Below are 14,169 nucleotides of genomic sequence, written 5' to 3' on the forward strand. Positions count from 1 at the left end.
CAACTCCTACAATTCAAATACACAGTGATGCCAACTCGTACAAAACATATACAAAGTGATGCCAACTCGTACAAATCAAATACCAATGATGCCAACTCGTACAAATCAAATACCAATGATGCCAACTTGTCCAAAACAAAAACACAGTGATGCCAACTCCTATAAAACAAATACACAGTGATGCCAACTCCTACAAAACATATACATAGTGATGCCAACTCGTACAAATCAAATACCAATGATGCCAAATCGTACAAATCAAATACCAATAATGCCAACTCGTACAAATCAAATACCAATGATGCCAACTTGTCCAAAACAAATACACAGTGATGCCAACTCCTACAAAACATATACATAGTGATGCCAACTCGTACAAATCAAATACCAATGATGCCAAATCGTACAAAACAAATACCAATGATGCCAACTCCTACAATTCAAATACACAGTGATGCCAACTCGTACAAAACATATACAAAGTGATGCCAACTCGTACAAATCAAATACCAATGATGCCAACTCGTACAAATCAAATACCAATAATGCCAACTCGTACAAATCAAATACCAATGATGCCAACTTGTCCAAAACAAATACACAGTGATGCCAACTCCTATAAAACAAATACACAGAGATGCCAACTCCTACAAAACATATACATAGTGATGCCAACTCGTACAAATCAAATACCAATGATGCCAAATCGTACAAATCAAATACCAATGATGCCAACTTCTACAAAACAAATACACAGTGATGCCAACTCCTACAAAAAAAATACACAGTGATGCCAACTCGTACAAATCAGATACACAGTGATGCCAACTCGTACAAATCAAATACCAATGATGCCAACTCCTACAAAAAAAATACACAGTGATGCCAACTCGTACAAATCAGATAAACAGTGATGCCAACTCGTACAAAACAAATACACAGTGATGCCAACTCCTACGAATCAAATATACAGTGAAGCCAACTCCTACAAAACAAATACACAGTGATGCCAACTCCTACAAAACAAATACACAGTGATGCCAACTCCTATAAAACAAATACACAGTGATGCCATCTCGTACAAATCAAATACCAATGATGCTAACTCCTACAATTCAAATACACAGTGAAGCCAACTCCTACAAAACATATACATAGTGTTGCCAACTCGTACAAAACAAATACACAGTGATGCCAACTCGAACAAATCAGATAAACAGTGATGCTAACTCCTACAAAACATATATACAGTGATGCCAACTCCTACAAAACATATGCATAGTGAAGCCAACTCGTACAAAACAAATACCAATGATGACAACTCCTACAATTCAAATACGCAGTGATGCCAACTCCTACAATTCAAATACACAGTGATGCCAACTCCTACAAAACATATACATAGTGAAGCCAACTCGTACAAATCAAATACCAATGATGCCAACTCGTACAAATCAAATACCAATAATGCCAACTCGTACAAATCAAATACCAATGATGCCAACTTGTCCAAAACAAATACACAGTGATGCCAACTCGTACAAATCAAATACCAATGATGCCAACTCGTACAAATCAAATACCAATAATGCCAACTCGTACAAATCAAATACCAATGATGCCAACTTGTCCAAAACAAATACACAGTGATGCCAACTCCTATAAAACAAATACACAGTGATGCCAACTCCTACAAAACATATACATAGTGATGCCAACTCGTACAAATCAAATACCAATGATGCCAAATCGTACAAATCAAATACCAATAATGCCAACTCGTACAAATCAAATACCAATGATGCCAACTTGTCCAAAACAAATACACAGTGATGCCAACTCCTACAAAACATATACATAGTGATGCCAACTCGTACAAAACAAATACACAGTGATGCCAACTCCTACGAATCAAATATACAGTGAAGCCAACTCCTACAAAACAAATACACAGTGATGCCAACTCCTACAAAACAAATACACAGTGATGCCAAATCCTATAAAACAAATACACAGTGATGCCATCTCGTACAAATCAAATACCAATGATGCTAACTCCTACAATTCAAATACACAGTGAAGCCAACTCCTACAATTCAAATACACAGTGAAGCCAACTCCTACAAAACATATACATAGTGTTGCCAACTCGTACAAAACAAATACACAGTGATGCCAACTCGAACAAATCAGATAAACAGTGATGCTAACTCCTACAAAACATATATACAGTGATGCCAACTCCTACAAAACATATGCATAGTGAAGCCAACTCGTACAAAACAAATACCAATGATGACAACTCCTACAATTCAAATACGCAGTGATGCCAACTCCTACAATTCAAATACACAGTGATGCCAACTCCTACAAAACATATACATAGTGAAGCCAACTCGTACAAATCAAATACCAATGATGCCAACTCGTACAAATCAAATACCAATAATGCCAACTCGTACAAATCAAATACCAATGATGCCAACTTGTCCAAAACAAATACACAGTGATGCCAACTCCTATAAAACAAATACACAGTGATGCCAACTCCTACAAAACATATACATAGTGATGCCAACTCGTACAAATCAAATACCAATGATGCCAAATCGTACAAATCAGATACCAATGATGCCAAATCGTACAAATCAAATACCAATGATGCCAACTTCTACAAAACAAATACACAGTGATGCCAACTCCTACAAAAAAAATACACAGTGATGCCAACTCGTACAAATCAGATACACAGTGATGCCAACTCGTACAAATCAAATACCAATGATGCCAACTCCTACAACAAAAATACACAGTGATGCCAACTCGTACAAATCAGATAAACAGTGATGCCAACTCGTACAAAACAAATACACAGTGATGCCAACTCCTACAAAACATATACATAGTGATGCCAACTCGTACAAAACAAATACCAATGATGCCAACTCCTACAATTCAAATACACAGTGATGCCAACTCCTACAAAACATATACATAGTGATGCCAACTCGTACAAAACAAATACCAATGATGCCAACTCCTACAATTCAAATACACAGTGATGCCAACTCGTACAAAACATATACAAAGTGATGCCAACTCGTACAAATCAAATACCAATGATGCCAACTCGTACAAATCAAATACCAATGATGCCAACTTGTCCAAAACAAATACACAGTGATGCCAACTCCTATAAAACAAATACACAGTGATGCCAACTCCTACAAAACATATACATAGTGATGCCAACTCGTACAAATCAAATACCAATGATGCCAAATCGTACAAATCAAATACCAATAATGCCAACTCGTACAAATCAAATACCAATGATGCCAACTTGTCCAAAACAAATACACAGTGATGCCAACTCCTACAAAACATATACATAGTGATGCCAACTCGTACAAATCAAATACCAATGATGCCAAATCGTACAAAACAAATACCAATGATGCCAACTCCTACAATTCAAATACACAGTGATGCCAACTCGTACAAAACATATACAAAGTGATGCCAACTCGTACAAATCAAATACCAATAATGCCAACTCGTACAAATCAAATACCAATGATGCCAACTTGTCCAAAACAAATACACAGTGATGCCAACTCCTATAAAACAAATACACAGAGATGCCAACTCCTACAAAACATATACATAGTGATGCCAACTCGTACAAATCAAATACCAATGATGCCAAATCGTACAAATCAAATACCAATGATGCCAACTTCTACAAAACAAATACACAGTGATGCCAACTCCTACAAAAAAAATACACAGTGATGCCAACTCGTACAAATCAGATACACAGTGATGCCAACTCGTACAAATCAAATACCAATGATGCCAACTCCTACAAAAAAAATACACAGTGATGCCAACTCGTACAAATCAGATAAACAGTGATGCCAACTCGTACAAAACAAATACACAGTGATGCCAACTCCTACGAATCAAATATACAGTGAAGCCAACTCCTACAAAACAAATACACAGTGATGCCAACTCCTACAAAACAAATACACAGTGATGCCAACTCCTATAAAACAAATACACAGTGATGCCATCTCGTACAAATCAAATACCAATGATGCTAACTCCTACAATTCAAATACACAGTGAAGCCAACTCCTACAAAACATATACATAGTGTTGCCAACTCGTACAAAACAAATACACAGTGATGCCAACTCGAACAAATCAGATAAACAGTGATGCTAACTCCTACAAAACATATATACAGTGATGCCAACTCCTACAAAACATATGCATAGTGAAGCCAACTCGTACAAAACAAATACCAATGATGACAACTCCTACAATTCAAATACGCAGTGATGCCAACTCCTACAATTCAAATACACAGTGATGCCAACTCCTACAAAACATATACATAGTGAAGCCAACTCGTACAAATCAAATACCAATGATGCCAACTCGTACAAATCAAATACCAATAATGCCAACTCGTACAAATCAAATACCAATGATGCCAACTTGTCCAAAACAAATACACAGTGATGCCAACTCCTACAAAACATATACATAGTGATGCCAACTCGTACAAATCAAATACCAATGATGCCAACTTCTACAAAACAAATACACAGTGATGCCAACTCCTACAAAAAAAATACACAGTGATGCCAACTCGTACAAAACAAATACCAATGATGCCAACTCCTACAATTCAAATACACAGTGATGCCAACTCGTACAAAACATATACAAAGTGATGCCAACTCGTACAAATCAAATACCAATGATGCCAACTCGTACAAATCAAATACCAATAATGCCAACTCGTACAAATCAAATACCAATGATGCCAACTTGTCCAAAACAAATACACAGTGATGCCAACTCCTATAAAACAAATACACAGTGATGCCAACTCCTACAAAACATATACATAGTGATGCCAACTCGTACAAATCAAATACCAATGATGCCAAATCGTACAAATCAAATACCAATAATGCCAACTCGTACAAATCAAATACCAATGATGCCAACTTGTCCAAAACAAATACACAGTGATGCCAACTCCTACAAAACATATACATAGTGATGCCAACTCGTACAAATCAAATACCAATGATGCCAAATCGTACAAATCAAATACCAATGATGCCAACTTCTACAAAACAAATACACAGTGATGCCAACTCCTACAAAACATATATACAGTGATGCCAACTCCTACAAAACATATACATAGTGATGCCAACTCCTACAAAAAAAAATACACAGTGATGCCAACTCGTACAAATCAGATAAACAGTGATGCCAACTCGTACAAAACATATATACAGTGATGCCAACTCCTACAAAACATATGCATAGTGAAGCCAACTCGTACAAAACAAATACCAATGATGCCAACTCCTACAATTCAAATACACAGTGATGCCAACTCCTACAAAACATATACATAGTGATGCCAACTCGTACAAAACAAATACCAATGATGCCAACTCCTACAATTCAAATACACAGTGATGCCAACTCGTACAAAACATATACAAAGTGATGCCAACTCGTACAAATCAAATACCAATGATGCCAACTCCTACAAAAAAAAATACACAGTGATGCCAACTCGTACAAATCAGATAAACAGTGATGCCAACTCGTACAAAACATATATACAGTGATGCCAACTCCTACAAAACATATGCATAGTGAAGCCAACTCGTACAAAACAAATACCAATGATGCCAACTCCTACAATTCAAATACACAGTGATGCCAACTCCTACAAAACATATACATAGTGATGCCAACTCGTACAAAACAAATACCAATGATGCCAACTCCTACAATTCAAATACACAGTGATGCCAACTCCTACAAAACATATATACAGTGATGCCAACTCCTACAAAACATATGCATAGTGAAGCCAACTCGTACAAAACAAATACCAATGATGACAACTCCTACAATTCAAATACGCAGTGATGCCAACTCCTACAATTCAAATACACAGTGATGCCAACTCCTACAAAACATATACATAGTGAAGCCAACTCGTACAAACAAATACCAATGATGCCAACTCCTACAATTCAAATCCACAGTGATGCCAACTCCTACAAAACATATATACAGTGATGCCAACTCCTACAAAACATATATACAGTGATGCCAACTCGTACAAAACATATATACAGTGATGCCAACTCCTACAAAACATATACATAGTGATGCCAACTCGTACAAATCAAATACCAATGATGCCAACTCGTACAAATCAAATACCAATGATGCCAAATTCTACAATTCAAATACACAGTGATGCCAACTCCTACAATTCAAATACACAGTGATGCCAACTCCTACAAAACATATACATAGTGAAGCCAACTCGTACAAAACAAATACCAATGATGCCAACTCCTACAATTCAAATACACTGTGATGCCAACTCCTACAAAACATATACATAGTGAAGCCAACTCGTACAAAACAAATACCAATGATGCCAACTCCTACAATTCAAATACACAGTGATGCCAACTTCTACAAAACATATATACAGGTCAACAGCAGTTAATTCCAGTATTCACGCAAAAAGACTTGGGTGTTACCATCAGTTGTGATTTGAAGTGGGAATGTCACATTATGAATATAGTGAAAAAGGCTAATTCCATGCTCTATTTAGTGAGAAAATCATTCAAATGCCTGTCACCAAGAACACTCTTAAAGATATATAAATGTTACATTAGACCACTATTAGAGTATGCCTACAGCATTTGGGATCCTTATTTCATAAAGGATATTAGTTTGCTTGAAAGGGTTCAAAGAAAAGCCACGAAAATGATCAGGTCATTCAGGAAGAAATCTTATAATGAGCGTCTGAAAGCACTTGACCTTACTGATTTAGGAAGTAGGAGATTACGAGGAAATCTCATTGAAACCTATAAAATCCTCACTGGCCACTATAATGTTCCAGGAATTGAGAAGCTCTTCATTTTAATTGAAAATACGCATTTGAGGGGTAGTTCTTTAAAACTTAAGACCACTCAACACAACACAAATTCCCTAAAGAACTTTCTCCCAAACCGTGTAGTGGCCGACTGGAATAGGCTTCCGGAAAGTGTGATCAGTGCACCATCTGTGAACACCTTTAAAAATAGACTGGACAAGTTTCTCCAAATCCCATAATACACGCGCATCAGCTTATTAAAAGCTGCCAGTGTGTTAATTAAATAATAATAATAATAAATATATACAGTGATGCCAACTCCTACAAAACATATATACAGTGATGCCAACTCCTACAAAACATATACATAGTGATGCCAACTCGTACAAAACATATACATAGTGAAGCCAACTCGTACAAAACAAATACCAATGATGCCAACTCCTACAATTCAAATACACAGTGATGCCAACTCCTACAAAAAATATATACAGTGATGCCAACTCCTACAAAACATATATACAATGATGCCAACTCCTACAAAACATATACATAGTGATGCCAACTCGTACAAAACAAATACCAATGATGCCAACTCCTACAATTCAAATACACAGTGATGCCAACTCCTACAATTCAAATACACAGTGATGCCAACTCCTATAATTCAAATACACAGTGATGCCAACTCCTACAAAACATATACATAGTGAAGCCAACTCGTACAAAACAAATACCAATGATGCCAACTCCTACAATTCAAATACACAGTGATGCCAACTTCTACAAAACATATATACAGTGATGCCAACTCCTACAAAACATATACATAGTGATGCCAACTCGTACAAATCAAATACCAATGATGCCAACTCGTACAAATCAAATATACGGTGATGCCAACTCGTACAAATCAAATATACAGTGATGTCAACTCCTATAAAACAAATACACAGTGATGCCAACTCCTACAAAACAAATATACAGTGATGCCAACTCCTACGAATCAAATATACAGTGATACTAACTCCTACAAATCAAATACACAGTGATGCCAACTCCTACAAATCAAATACACAGTGATGCCAACTCGTACAAAACAAATACCAATGATGCCAACTCCTACAAAACATATACACAGTGATGCCAACTCCTACAAAAAAAACCACAGTGATGCCAACTCCTACGAATCAAATATACAGTGATGCCAACTCGTACAAAACATATATACAGTGATGCTAACTCCTACAAAACATATATACAGTGATACCAACTCCTACAAATCAAATACACAGTGATGCCAACTCCTACAAATCAAATACACAGTGATGCCAACTCGTACAAAACATATATACAGTGATGCCAACTCCTACAAATCAAATACACAGTGATGCCAACTCGTACAAATCAGATAAACAGTGATGCCAACTCGTACAAATCAGATAAACAGTGATGCCAACTCGTACAAATCAGATAAACAGTGATGCCAACTCGTACAAAACAAATACCAATGATGCCAACTCCTAAACATCAAATACCTATGATGCCAACTCCTACAAAACAAATACACTGTGATGACAACTCGTACAAATCAGATAAACAGTGATTCCAACTCGTACAAAACAAATACCAATGATGCCAACTCCTACAAAACGCGTGTGCGGCGGCGGGAGAGTGATCGACATCGCGTGATTGGTAAATCAGTTCACGTTTGTGTCCCGCGCTGCGCAAACTTTCCCCCACTCCTTTGTTTAATGCTCATAAAGTTTGCCAGTATTTGTACGAAGGTAAGTGACGAAACTAAAAGTAACTTACTCTTACGGGATGAGAACAAAGTGTAGAACTATCCACTTAGTAGCCTGTGACTCCATAAGGGGTGTTACCAAGTATTCTTTTCTCTTTTTTTTCATCTAAGTCTGAGTTCACAGACATCGACTACGAAATCCATATCGGCAAATGACGCTTCGATTTTAAAAAGTTTTGTCGGGTGATAAGGCGAGTACTGGGTAACACCAGGAAATTAATAGACAAATTCTAAGTCTTATTGACGTGATAACGTCTTTAAAATCGTTTTAGTCGGGTGACATGTTCAGAAACTTGTGTCACACCAAAACCTCACGAGCGCGATCGCAGGTATAACGAGAGAGAGACGGATCGATCTCCCGTCTCATCTCGAGCGCTGCCAGTCATTCCGTGAAACTTGTCACGCGGAATCCTCATGAGCGGAGGCTGGCATAGCGTTCGAGTGAGTGGACCGATCTTCCGTCTCTCTCACTCTAGCGGCATACAAACGAATGGAGATTTGTTATCTTCATTAATTCCTTACTTCCCAAAAACTTATATCACCAATAAGACGTTATCACGTAAACATCTCGATCGTAAACCTACTTTACAAACAACCAATATTTTTTTAAGCTTATTGCCATTCAAAAGTGTTGTATGGGACATCTTATACAGACAAAGTTTCGTATGGAAAGCTCACATATGTATTATATGTATGTTATGTTAATGTTCTTATTATATGACATTGCAAAAAATTTATATGACACTAGTGGACCCGACAGACGTTGTCCTGCATGATATTTCAAGCAATTAGTAAAGCAAAGTATGAAAGTACCGACTGCAGCGCCATCTGGCGGGCTGATTTGTGAATCTAAACCATTCCCAGATCCCCTTGAACACACACAAAAAATTTCATCAAAATCGGTCCAGTCAAACGAGAGAAGTTCAGTGACATACACACTCACAGAAGAATTATATATATAAAGATTTGCATGCCTATTTGTATATGGCTAATTGTGCGGATTTTTCTTGTTGTTCGATCTAATTGTACCACTATCTTGGCAAATAAACGATTTATTATTATTATTTTATTATTAAAAGAACCAAGAAATATACCTCAAGGCGAACGAAAGTAAGGCCTAATGAAGGTTTTCATATTATATATCTTTTTTTTTTTTTTAAAGACAATTCACACCAATTGACCTAGTCCCATAAGGTGGTGCTAAGCTGGTGAAGCTTGTGTTATGGGTACTAGGCAACGGATATACATACATATTATAGATAGATAGACATATAAATACATATTTAAACACCCAAGACCTAAGCACAACACCAAATGCTCATCACATCGATGTTCGTCTCAGCCGGGGATCGAACCCGGGACCCATGGATTCGTAGTCAGGGGTACTAACCACTAGACCAATGAGTCGTCAAAACATATCATACAAATATCACTCTCAATTCCTTAAACAAAAACACTTTACGACTTACCCAGACTACTGTACAAGAAGTAGCATAAAGCTACTATCCCTGATGATGCAGAGGCACTCGACTGGAATAATTCTTTGAACTCAAGTTGAAGCACCCCGAATGACTTGATCGTGCCCGGGATCAGGATATTAACCAGCGTCGCACCTGAAATTTCAAGACTTATTACATTTCAAATTAGCTTTTGTGGTGATAAAGTGAAATTGATGGTGATTGATTAAAGCTATAGGATTTTTATACAGTCTTATCACCTCGACGTCCGTGGTTCACAACCGAGTGTTAAGGCAGTTTACGCGCAACACCACTATGTGGAACCAGCTGTCTACTGAAGTATTTCCGAAAGGTCAGCAACGCACTTGCGAGCCTTCTGGCAATGTGAGTGTCCATACCGCCTATCACTTAACATGAGGTGAGCCCCGTGCCCCGTGCCCGTTTTCCGTCAAAAGGTCAAAGTAAAAATCATTTATTCATATAGGTAACAATGTAGGTACACTTATGAACGTCAAAAAAAAAATGAAATGCTTCTAATTTTACATTTACTGCCAGTTCTCAAATTAAGGGCGTAGAACGGAAGAGAAGAATTGGCAATAAAAATAACCGTTTGTTTGTTATATAAAAACAATAGTCACCAAAAAAGCTTAAATAAAAAAAACAAATTGCAACGTGTTAATTGAAGTAGTCTTGTCTCGTTTCATCACAGCGTTAAGACAATTTGACAGAAAGAGACAAGGATACTTTAGATAAAATAATGCTTTTAAAGACTTATCTTTTATTAATATACATATATATAATAGTTCTAAATATATAAATTCTATCTAGCCTCTTAGTCAAACTCAAAATAACTTTATTCATATAGGTAAACAAGTTCACTTATGAATGTCAGAAAAGAAGTTAAATTATAAATTTACGTTTGCAAGTCAAGGGCGTAGAGCGGGCAAGAAAACTTTCCGCCACTCTTTTTAATCGCTAAGTTTTGAGTCATACAAATTGTTTGAATTGGAGCAAATCAATCCCAAGGATATAATTTAAATATTCGTCAAATTTATAAAAAGCTTTATTAATTAATTTTATTTATATTAAAAACCATTCCATCTTAATATATATAAATTACGTGTCACGTTGTTTGTCCGCTATGGACTCCTAAACTACCGAACCGATATCAATCAAATTTGCACACAGTGTGTAGTTTGATCCAACTTAAAAGATAGGATAGCTTACATCTCAATTTATACCAGCAATATTGTTTTATTGCAAAATATTTGTTTATTATTTGATAGTCACAATTCTAACAGATGGCGCTGTGTTGAAAGTACCAACGTTTCACATAAGCTACAATTAAATGGCATAACCACCAAAAAAGCATGGTGGTCCCCATGACTGGTGTTCTCCTACCGTTTCCCTTGAATAGTTTGCTACTATGTAATATAACAAAAACCTTAGCCACAGCAACGCTTGGCTGGTCTGCTAGTAAGTTTATATAGCAAGGTGGAAAATAAAATAAAAATATTCCACAACGGATGTCGACGAGTATTGACAGTTCAAAGGATATAGGCAATTAAAATCTAAAAACAGATCGAACAGGACGCGGTTATGATCGATTCAAATGATTCACTATCAAACTTATCCTTTCTATAAGAATGATTGAGCAGTGTTGGCCTAGTGGCTTCAGCGTGCGACTCTCATATCTGAGGTCGTAGATTCCATCCCCGGCTGTGCACCAATGGAATTTCTTTCTATGTGCGCATTTAAAAATTGCTCGAACGGTAAAGGAAAACATCGTGAAACCGACATGTCTTAGACCCAAAAAGTCGACGACGTGTGTCAGGAGGCTGATCACCTACTTGCCTATTAGATTTAAAAATGATCATGAAACAGATTCAGATATCTGAGGCTATGACCTAAAGAGGTTGTAGCGCCACTGATTTATTTTTTTATAAGAATGATTGCTTCTACATAAACACCTCTTAACCTTATCTATTCCATCAGTTCCATCGATAAATACGTAAAAATATACAATTTCGGCAAATTTGTTTGGTTTAAAACAGCTCCAAATTTTTTTCTATAGTTGTTTACGACTTGTATGTATGTACCACAAGTTATATTAAAGAGACGCATGGCTTTGGATCCCTTAAAAAAAAAAGTGCGTGCGTACAAAGTACACATGTCAGAAGTGAAACTTCTTTGTAAATTAATTATTAGTAAGCCCCAATAGATGATCATGTACCAGTATATTATGATCACTCCATGTATTTGTATACCTATATTTGTGAATATAGATATACAAATTGAAAATATACGAAATTTTATTTTTAAATTTAAATTTCGTAAAGAGAATTTATGAAATATTTGTATTTTATATTTTATGCAAAATAATTTATTGAAATCTCAAATAACGAATAAAATATAAAAATAAAATACTAATATGTAATCCATAAATACTCTTTACGAAATTTCAACTTCCTTCGACAAAAACGCTGCACATCGTGGTGACGCTAAGTAAAAACTGCACCACACAGTCTGAATTTTCAAAATCAAAGATTACTTCTACTGCAACGTTATGTTCGTTCCCATACTCCTCCGAAACGGCTCGACCGATTCTTATTAAATTTTTTATGCATATTCATTAAACCCCTAAGTGATCAGGGGTGTCCACCCCATTTTTTTATATTTTTTTTGTTTTTATTTGTTTATGATAAAGCATACAAAAATACATATACAACTCCTAATGTTCCCTCCTGTTAAACCCTCTACGATGAACCCCTATTTTTTATTATTGTACAGTTATTTTTATTGAACTAAAAAAATGTTTCCTAGAAATATATGGCAAAACAAACGTTTGCCGGGTCAGCTAGTTTCTTTATTATAGTAATGTCCTTATGAACAAGTGTCAGACAGTATTGCCTTGCCCCCATTACTTATAAAATGAGTCACCGCTAGTCGAATAATTAGCACAAAACACTTAAGATTATTATTCGTCAGTCCGTTCAAGTCACAACTTCAATTGGCCTTACTAAACAAGTTGTTACCATGGTTACGCTTTTTAAAAAAAAAAGTTTATTATGGAACATAAGATACAGGTTTCACTTAATCCACGTCATTAAATTATTAATCCCTACTCATCAGCAAAGAAGATAGAGGGTGTAGGCCGAGAGAAAAAGCCGGCGAAAAAAACTCTCGGTACTTTTTTAAAATAGCAAATCATCAAACAACACTTATTTTAAAACAAATATCGCAAATTAATTAGAAGTAGCCCGTCTAGCACTAGTCCCAGGCTTTTTTATCAACTAGATAATCATTAACTTTATAGTAAGCCCTTTTTACGCAGCTTTTCTTTAATACATTTCTTAAATTTATTAAAAGTCAGAGATAAAAGAGCCTCGAGGTTTTATTTAAAAAAATGTATAAACAAGCAAGTGCCAATTCGTCTGCGCAGGATAAAATAATATTTGTACAAATGATTAAGCGTGAAAGACATATTTTATCTATCATAAATACCAAAAGCGATATAAGTATCTATTATCATTTAGGAATCAATTTATTATTACCAAATGCGCCTTTGTAATAAATTATCAATTTTTATAGTAGTTATGGTTCACTATTTTGGCTATAGTGGCTTACACATACGACATATGTAGATATATACTGGGCTTTTTGTAGGACTATTAAAGATAAACATTCCCATCATACATTACATATGTGTAACTCTAGCGGTTTTAGCAGCGCACGCCAGAATAGCTCGCAGATAGTAGATTTTTCCTACTTACTTGATATTTTGGACAATTCACACAATATCTTTATAAATTGTAGCCTATATGTTGTTCTGATGTATAAGCTATACTATTGTAAAATTTCATTAAAATCCATTCAGTAGTTTTTACATGAAACAGTTACAAACATCCATCCATACTTACAAACTTTCACGTTTATAATATTAATAGGATTATTAAATAAAAAAA

The 14,169-nt window shown here is 35.9% G+C and overlaps 1 protein-coding gene across 2 annotated transcripts in view; it reads right to left on the bottom strand.

The window, feature by feature from the left end:
* Window positions 1–14,169, bottom strand: part of LOC125061098 (monocarboxylate transporter 13-like) — a 43,962-nt gene that overhangs the window by 16,917 nt on the left and 12,876 nt on the right. For both annotated transcript variants that reach the window (XM_047666308.1, XM_047666309.1), the window contains exon 4: window positions 10,217–10,360. In XM_047666308.1, the coding sequence (XP_047522264.1) occupies window positions 10,217–10,360 (144 nt within the window). The remainder of the gene's footprint in view (window positions 1–10,216; window positions 10,361–14,169) is intronic.

Source organism: Pieris napi, chromosome 23, assembly GCF_905475465.1.
Source record: "Pieris napi chromosome 23, ilPieNapi1.2, whole genome shotgun sequence".
In the NCBI taxonomy this organism is placed as follows: Eukaryota; Metazoa; Arthropoda; class Insecta; order Lepidoptera; family Pieridae; genus Pieris; species Pieris napi.